Consider the following 10,114-nt stretch of genomic DNA (forward strand, 5'->3'; position numbering starts at 1 on the left):
CTAGAACTAAAGCTGTGGAGACACCCCTCAACCTACGTAGAAGAACCTGTCTCTCAAACTTTCATCTCTAGTCTTACCACCGTCACCATGCCTCCATATCACGTGTTCTTTATACCACTGTCTGCATTGAGAATGTTGATCAGGCCCATTTACTAATTGTCTTGAGCATTCTTGTTGTCATGTATGTGGGGAGTAATTCCCCTTGTCCTATCATCCGCCTGAACACTCACCCCCAATGAGAAATTTATCTTATTTTATTAGTATCATATTTTATAATACAAATTTGTTTTACTTTTTAATTATTAAACACAACTTAGCACTCATCCTACGACACACTAACCCTTACTATGGTTGATTTTTTTCCCGTAGAGTTTTGAACTAGTTACCTTTACACCATAGAGTGGCTAAACAAAACACCATGTCACCATCTATTTTATCCCCGTGAGTTGCTTATATCAACACTTTCATACATTTAATTCATTTTATAATACTCTCTAATTTTAAAATTTTAACTAATTCCAAGTAATTTATAAGAATATAGGAGATCATTATTGTGCATCTATTTCACTAATATGAATAGAAATGCATATCGTATATTTAACCTCCAATTACTATTAAAATAAATTTATTTAAAGTAATTTTCAAGTTTTTATTTTATTTTATTTTGTTTATGAATTTTTATTTAATTTCATTAATTTTTTTAGAAGCTTACTATGCAAGCTTGTGAAAATGTAAAGTAAATGTGAGTATAAGGTCATATGTTCAAATATTCTAATGTCTAACCCTTGCCTCATGTTATGGATGGAAATGGCCCAACAAGGAATTATAGTCATAGTGGTTGGAATCAGGCAAATTCCTATATATATATCTGAAAAAAAAAAAAACATAAAATTAAAATAAACATATTTAGAAAGGTATAAAGTAAAAGACAAAAACCAATATCTTGTTATTATTTCAGCATCATGTCAAAATTATATTTATCTGATCCTCTTAATTCATGAATCTCTTAAGATAATGTGTTATAATTAAACATATTATTATTAATAAAATATTTAACTAGCATAACTACATTAGTAAATGTGGTTGCTATAAGTTAATTGATGTTATTTTCATATGTCGATTTGCATATAAGAGGAGAAAAACGTTGTCTAATGATATGTATCAACCATATTTAATAATGTGGTTATGCTAGCAGATGACCAAAGTTTGCGGGGTGAATTTGTAGACCATGATTGACTATGGTTGATGTTGGTCGATTATGGTTAAGTTGTCAAGGGTTGACCATGGTAGGTCATGGTTAACAAGGTTGATTGGGGATGAAGATAATTTCACTAAGGTTGACCATGTTTGACAGAGGATGATTGTGGTCAACCATTAATGTGAAATTATATTTATCCTACACTATTCTATCAATGTTACATTAATTTTGATGATTTTTACATTGTTACATTCATGTCATATTAATGCTGACAATTTCTAACCCTTGTCAACCATGGTTGATGTTACATTAATGTTACAATAATGGTCAAATTAATGGTTGAAGAGTGTTGACCATGGTTGATTGAGGTAGACCTTATTTGACTGAGGTTAATTTTGGTTGAATACGGTTGGTTATGGTTGACCTTGGTTTACCTTAGGTTGACCATGATTGCCATGATTGACTAGGGAGGTAGATGATAGATTATGGTGGACTAAATGAGAGCATGGATGACCATGTTGACAATGTTTAGCTTGATGACCATATTTGACCATGATTACCATGGTCAATCTTGTTTGACCATGGTTAGGAATCGTTGATCTTCTTTTACAAAGGTTGACTATGGTTGATTATGCATGAGCATGGAGGAACATTGTTTACCATGGTTCTCAATATTTAACTATATATGAATATGGTTGATAAAAAATTAAAAATCAAATTCAATAGTTGTTGGATAAAGGGATCATCAGGCCATCTTCTTCACCATGTGGTTCACCTATTGTTTTGGTGCCAAAGAAGGATGGAACATAGTGCATGTGTGTGGACTTCTGTGTATTGAACAAACTTATAATAAAGAACCATTACCCACTACCTAGAATAGATGATTTACTTGATCAATTGAAAGATGCAAAGTATTTTACTAAGTTGGACTTAAGGAGTGGCTACCATCATATTAGAATTGTTGAAGGAGACATTCGGAAGACAACATGCAAAAGAAAACAAGGTTTGTTTGAATGGCTAGTTATGCCTTTCAGTTTATGTAATGCTCCTACTACATTCATGCATGTGATGAATGATGTGTTGAGGCCATTTCTTGATGAGTTTGTTATAGTCTACTTAGATGACATCTTAATTTTTAGTAAATCTCATGATGAACATGTCATGCATGTGAGAAAAGTACTTGATTTATTAAAGAAAGGATAATTTTATTTAAACATGTCAAAGTGTGAGTTTGGAAAAACTTCTTTAGTTTACTTGGGTCATATTGTTGGAGGAGGTGAATTGAAAATAGATCTCTCCAAGGTTGATGTCATTTTGAATTGGTCAAGGCCCAAGACAGTTACTAATGTAAGAAGTTTTTTGGGAGCAAGCCAATATTGGAGGAAATTCATTGCTAGCATTTCTTCTATAGCAGCTCCTTGGCATGCATTGACAAGTGTGAAAACGATTTTTTAGTGGGGAGGCAAACAACAAGAGGCATTTGATGCATAGAAGGAAAAGATTAGTTTAGCTTCAGTACTTTCACTTCCAGACTTGAGATAGTCATTTGAGATTCAGACCGATGCTAGTGACTACGCCATGGATGTAGTCCTCATGCAACATGATAATACTATTTGTTTTAATTCAGAAACATTCAATGGTGCAGTAATTAACTATCCTACTTATGACAAGGAATTGTATGCATTGGTGAAAAGTGTGAAAAAGTGGAAACACTACTTGATGGTTAAGGAAACAATATTCACATTGATCATCAACCATTGCAATACCTTCAATCACAATCAAAGTTACAACAATCAAGGCACTTCTGATGGATGGGTTTTCTTCAACAATTTCATGTGTTAATAAGGTATAAGAAATACATCTACAATAATTTTCTTGATATGCATTCTAGGCTTATTGTTAGTGCAACTACTTTACTCACGCACAATTTTGTTTTGTATGAAAGTTATATTGAGAAATAAGCATTAGACAATGAATTTCAGGATGTTTATGCAAGCTTGAGTCAAGGTAACCAAGTAGAGGAATTGGATTATCTTTTGCATGATAACTTGTTGTACCATCTTGACAAGATTTGTATTCTATAGGGAGAAAGAGTTAACATCATAAGATAGGCACATACTTCTCTTATTTCTATTCATTTTGGTGTATGTAAGACGGTGGAACATCTACAGAGGTATTGTTATTGGCCTCGTATGCTTGAAAGTGTGTCACGTTTTATTAAATGATGTTCATTAATTGCAGTCAGTAAGCCTAGCAATAGGAAGTTAGGATTGTACACACCACTTTTGGTTCCTTCATGACCGTGGGAGAGTGTTTCTATGGATTTTGTAGGAGGTCTTCCATTGTAAAAAAGAGGTCATGATTATTTGTATGTAGTTGTGGGTAGGTTCAAGAAAATGTGTGTTTTGATGCCATGTAAAAAGCAAGTTACAGCTGAACAATTTGCTTAGTTATTCTTTCAGAATGTATGGGTGCATTTTGGATTGCCCACATCCATTGTTAGTTATTGAGATTCTTTCTTTGTTGGGAATTTTTGGTCAATCTTGTGGGGATTCATGGACACCAAATTAAAAATGAGTACATCAGTTCATCCGTAAACAAATGGTAAAACAGACGTGGCGAACAGAACAATGATACATCCTCTTCATGGGTATTGCAGCAAGCATCCTAAGTTGTGGGATGAACATTTGCACTATATTCAACATGCTTACAACCAGGTCAAGCACTCTTCAACTCAAACATTGCCATTTGAGGCATGTTTTGGATACTTCCCCAAGTCTCGTTTGGATTTCATTTTTGGGAAAGATGTTGCTGTTGATGGTCATAGTGACATAGACAAAGAAAGAAGGTTCATTTAATAAATCCAATTGGTACACCAAAAAGTTCAAGAACAACTTGAAAAGAGCCAAGGCAAGTACAAAGAAAAGCATGACAAGCATTGTGTAGATCACAAGTTCCAAGTCAATGATGAAGTTTGGCTTCACATTAGCAAAGAGAGGCTCCAAGGAAAAGGTAAAAAACTAAAACCAATTAGATATGGTCCATTCAGAATTTTGGAAAAGATTGGTAACAATGCCTTCAGGTTGGATTTGCCTTCATATATGCAAATTATGTTGTTGTTGATGTTGAGAACTTAAGGTTCTATGAGCCTACATTGATTGAAGAACAAAGAGAAAATCTCCAAATTCCTTCCATAGAGGATTTTTCTCCTGAATAACTTGATGAAATACAACAAGACACCATCCTTGATACAAGAACAAGGTCTTCAAAACAAGGGAATATGGATTAACTTCAAGTGGGGCTAAAGGGAACAAATCCTTCAAATGCCACATGGATCGAGATTGTAATGGTGAGGGAACTGTACCCTCACCTGCTAGACAAATGAAAGTGATATTTTGGGGTCCAAAAAGCTTCCAGTGGGGAGGAAATATCAGGTGATCAAATTTCAAAGTTATCGAATTAGTATGGAACCTAAACGACCACGTAGTTCTCGTTATCCTGAATCTGGCACAACTCATTTCACGTGAAATGGACTTTGTATGACTCTAGAAACGAGTTATGTTCACTTTCCCAAACATGCCAATTTTCAAATAAAAAAAGGAGGGCCCAATAAGTAATCTGTACTGCTAACTGTGTATCCGTACTGCTGACTGGGTGCTGAGGTGGCAGAGCTCACTGTGCAATTTGACCAGTCAATGATTTATTTTGGTGAATGAGGTGCTGACAAGTGTCGTTTTATTATCGGTGAAATTAGCACAATCTTATTGGTTGGAATTGTGGCCAACCATGGGTTGACACGTGGCCCAGTTGAAGGCCACCATGTGGCAGCCCGAGAGGCCACCAAAATTTTGTTTTAAGTCCAGGCAGAGGCAACGGGGGTCAAACCCGTGACCTCCCAACACACAAAATAGCCCATTTCCAATAGACCACATATGTTTTTGCTTAACCATTAGGTTCGGGTGGAATATTTGAAGTTGAATGTCGTGAAGTTTGAAGGTTAGGCCAGCCCGTTGACATAACCGCCATGTGAACACCGCTTCCTAGTCACTAGCAGTTACGCAACCACTTGGAGGAAAGGGGATAGCACTGGAGGAAAGGGGTTAGAGCCGGGGGCTAGCCCCTGGGCACATGACCCTTCATATGACCTTAATTTTTGCATTTTTAGGCCTCGACGGCCAAATTATCAGCTCAACAAATTCGTGTGGATTTCAGCAGATTTGGTGGCCAATTAGTGGGAATCTAGATGAAAATGAGGTTTTGGTACGAGATTTTGGGCAATTTGTGGAGCGAATAGTGGGGAAAGTAGGAGAGGTCATAACTTCTTCAATTTTCGACCAAATTGAGAGCAAAAAGAGGCTATATTGCCATTTTTGGACATTTGGGAATCATTGGAGCAGGCTGCATAAGAATTTGAGCATTGTAAACACATTTTTTTACACTTTTGATCATAATAGAGAGGCACAAGCCATTGGTAGCCAGACTAAGGAGACGTAGACCAAGAGGGGTGAAATCCTTCATCAGGTTCTTATTGTGATGTGTTGTTGGTGATATTCTATACATTTATGTGTTATTGTTCAATTTATTATTTATGTTAAAATTGTTCATAAAATTAACATAAAAAACTCATTTTCCCTTGCAATAAAATCATGAATCCTTAAGCACATTAATAACATTTTGTTTATAATCTGAGGAAGATCTTAGCACAACAAAAATAATATTCCTAATCAGATCATAAGCCCATTTGAGCAAAATGTCCTATCCACTAAATGTTCTAGAACCAAGACAGCTAGCCTTACAACAAATTCTCTTAGGTTCTAATTTATACAAAACATAAATTCTTTTTCCAAAATCTATATGAACCCCTTTACATAAAGTAATGTTCGTGCATCATACAAATAATTATAACAATAAATTTGGATCTCACTCTGTAACTATAAATATCTTACTGTAAATATCTTATTAAAATATCGAGAGATTATCTTCCTAAAAAATATCTTATTAAAAAATCTAAAACATATCTTCCTAAAAAAAATGTAGAACTTATAGCTAAATATATTTAATTAATATTTAAATTTTACTTTTAAAATATTTTTTTTATTAATTTTTTTGTTGCTAATATATTTTACAAAATGCAATTATATATATATATATATATAATTTTTCATTTTAAATAAAATAAAAAGATAAATTACTAAAATCTTAAATTTAAAACTTGAATTTATTAAAAAGATTTAAAAGTTGAATTTATTAAAAATATATATATTAATAAACTAAATTAGATATAATTTTATTTTTTTCCACAGACATTCATAAATTATTCATCAATGAATATTAAACTATCTATTAACATTAAACCTCTTCACCAATTTAATTCCCAAATCTTTATATTTAAGTTATCAATTTAATTTCGGAAAAAATGTATTATTTTCATGTCAACAAACACCAACCATAACCATTATCATCGAAATCAATAAAGCATAACACGATGTAATCAGAGAAAGTGTTGTGGGGATGGTCACAAATGACAAAGTGTGTACAAATGAAAATGTTTCATGAACTTAATGCATGAGACGTTAGATATGTGAAATAAATCAGAAGCCCGTTCGAAGTCCATTGCAATATATTTGAGTTTGGGTGGAGGATATATATTTTAACGCTATATATCTAAGAATTGGTCGTGTTAAAAAAATCTTATTAAATATAATATTTTCAAATATTGTTGGTTACTAGCGATATAAACTAAATGGTTATTAATAGATATCAATTATAATATATTTCATATTATTAAAATTTAAAAATAAATTATGAAAACTAACTAATATAAAATTATTTTAATTTATATTAAAAAATCATTATTAATTTTAAAAAATACAACAACCAAACACCAGAAAAAGCATTGAAACCACAATTAATAAACGACACCGCAGGTTGCTCTTTAGTCATTTGAATCAAACCAATAAACTAACATAATATATATCTAAAGGATTTTGATGAACTTGAATCCCGAAAATTTTCTAATTCCAAGCCCAAACCAAAACCAAGTAAAATATTTTGAATTTCCGGTTGAGAACCAATTATTTCCAAAAAGAAACGAACTTTTCTAATTCCAAACCCAAACCAAAACAAGGTAAGGTGAATTTCCAATTCACACCAGATTATTCCCCACAAAACGAACAACTCAATTACATTTATGTTTGTACAATTCATTATCCTAAAGCAGAGGAAAATCACAATGAAAGGCAGCCTTATTGAACCCCGTAGGCCTTTCTGCCGCCTTTGCAAATACCGACCCAACACGCAGTGAATAAACACCCCTATGAAAGTAAATATACGTAAAATTTTATTATAAATTTAAAATGTGTGTACACGGTAACAAAACCCTTGAGAAATTTACCCATTTGTTTACAGATTTAAATCATAAACCTTCAATAATAATTTTTATCAGTTCCAACTATTAAAAGAAAACTACGCAGTAAATTACAACCCTTGCGTATAAGTAATGTATAATTCATTATGAGCTTTCAATTCATTAATTAAACAAAACCCAAACAAAACAATAGAGCGGGTTCGCTAATGGTCAGTTAAGGCTGATCCGCAGTAGAAAATTATGCGAATCATTTATGTGATGCTCAAATATCGGAACAACTTACATCCCATAATCATGAATCAATACGATTGAAAATTGAATAATTATGAATATTGGCAGGAGTTTGAAAGAATGAAATCATTGTAAGGGGAAACTGGTAAATCCAATACGGAGAATGAGTGCTAATTGTTGGACGTTTCAGTAGGGTCTGGCACCAATATAGTTGCCAGCAGGATAGTAATTGCATGTGATAAAGGTGTCACCGCTCTTGCATTTGATGGCCGCACATCCAACTTTAGTGGTTGTTCTCCAAACAATCTGAGTGTAGTGGGTGCAGTCTTGCCCCGAGCTGCAACTATTTTTCCCATAGTTATACCACTTTCTCTCATCCACCCATGCACCAACAGCATCTGTAGCATTCCAGCGGCCGCCGCTTCCCCAGAATATGTTCTCTCCGAAAGGTCCTTCGGAATGCTGGAGGAGGCAGTCGCCCCTTCTTTCCCTTGCATATGTACGCGCATACTTTGTAAGCATCGCGTCCCACTTCAGTGGAGGAACTCCCACTTCCCTCCTTGCCTTGTTCTGTGGAACTAAAAATGCTTGAATCGTTTCACTAATGCCCGCACCTGTTGCAACGATTTGTAAGCTGCTCGTTACAGTGCGTAAGGCAGCGACTACGACCATTAGACACAATCGCCTGCTCATTTTAATAACAGCAATGAAAAAAAAGCCTGATCAGTGGCAAAGTAACGGCTAGGTCTGGACGGATGCAGCGGCAATATCCTTGACTACAACTACAGAGGGAATTCTTCGCTGAAGAAAAGATGTTAAAATCTGCATGCACTTAACCTGTTTATATAACGTTGATGTAGACTATTAACAGAAAGTCAAGGCAGACTTGTGATAAGAGCGCAGAAGTCGTGAATTTCAGCTGGGACCGCAAATGTAAGCGTTACGTAAGATATATGGGATGGGATAACATAGTGCCGACATCATATCCGCTCAACAATACAGTTTAAACGGAAAATAAAAAATAAAAAATGGAAAGATATAAAGACAGAAATAAATGTTGTGGCATATCCGTTTTTAATTTTCAGGTGTGGTTTCTACATAAATCGGCGCTATTTTACACATCAGGCGATATATGTTTGGACACCTATGCACGGAAGACATCTTATCTCACGCTTCCTACGGAAGTAACGCGCAACGGGGTTTGACTTTGGTTGCGGGAGATAGCGGTGACAGCACATTGAGGAACGGCGGTTTGTGGTTTGACAAAGAATCGCAAATTCCATCTAGATATTCATTGCTTATTTACACGCCTAGCAAGCGGAATGCTCCAGCCGGCGGGCGGGCGGCCGAAGGACGCGGAATGCGCTACTTGAATGTGTTTTGTGCTTCTTCTCGGTATTTCCAACTAGAGTAACATCCTGCGAATCTTCAAAAGATTTCATGCATGGATAGGCTTCTCGAACCACAGCCCCGTATCACTTTGCTGTAGTAATGCAACCTTAAACCATTCAAACCCTATCAATTGGATTATGGGTAGATTGCAACCTTAAACCATTCAAACCCTATCAATTGGATTATGGGTAGATTGCAAGTGCTTATAGACTCACCCACCCATCTTTTAAGGTCCCCTTCCTGGACTCCTTTAAGGCTATTGGGTAACATGCCCTTAAAACATAATTGGCTAATTGGACGTGATTTCAACATGTTCACATCCCTTTAACACAAGAAAGGAGGGTTAAGAAGACTAGACTCTCATGGTAGAGCATTCACGGATTTCATATGTGAGTTCAAGTACAATTAGTTGGTATTCAAATTGTCAATGGATATTAAGTATGGATAAATAAGTTGGAATAACAAGTGAGGAGGTTCCAATCAAATTGTTATTAAACTTAATTATTTCTTATTAAGATAAAAAAAATCAGGATGATTCTCTTAAAGATTTTATTTTATATAGACTGAAATAATAGTTTAGTAAAACTGGGTTTTTTAACTAAACCAATGTCTTTCAATTTTGAGAGATTTTTTTTATATCAAATGAATTTCCTATCAAATATTTAGATCCATTGGACATCTATAAATCTTAATTAAGATCCTATCATATACAAACTTCAATAGAAATTAAAAGAATTCTAACAAAAAATTAAGAAAATGGAATACAAAAGTCTTAAGTAATATTTTTTTAGAATATGAAAGATATGGAGGCTCTTCAAGTTAGCATAATTCAAAATTAATATAAAATAGAATTGGAAGCTCAAGAGGAACACCTATGATAGGAAGTCATGTGTATGGAGCAACGGGAAGAAATATTGTGAAAATAC

The 10,114-nt window shown here is 34.4% G+C and overlaps 1 protein-coding gene across 1 annotated transcript; it reads right to left on the bottom strand.

Moving 5' to 3' along the window:
• Positions 1–7,982: 7,982 nt before the first annotated feature.
• LOC149240962 (pathogenesis-related protein PR-1-like) lies at positions 7,983–8,489 on the bottom strand. Its single transcript, XM_089370390.1, has one exon. The coding sequence runs from the start codon at positions 8,487–8,489 to the stop codon at positions 7,983–7,985; it is 507 nt and encodes a 168-aa protein (XP_089226516.1).
• Positions 8,490–10,114: the final 1,625 nt, after the last annotated feature.

The sequence above is a fragment of the Pinus tabuliformis genome, chromosome 8 (assembly GCF_031772625.1).
Source record: "Pinus tabuliformis cultivar Carrire ecotype Pingquan chromosome 8, CPIR1, whole genome shotgun sequence".
Lineage (NCBI taxonomy): Eukaryota > Viridiplantae > Streptophyta > Pinopsida > Pinales > Pinaceae > Pinus > Pinus tabuliformis.

Bases quoted from the DNA above. Each gene is read 5' to 3' on its own strand.
- LOC149240962 (XM_089370390.1), bottom strand. From the start codon at position 8,489: ATGAGCAGGCGATTGTGTCTAATGGTCGTAGTCGCTGCCTTACGCACT.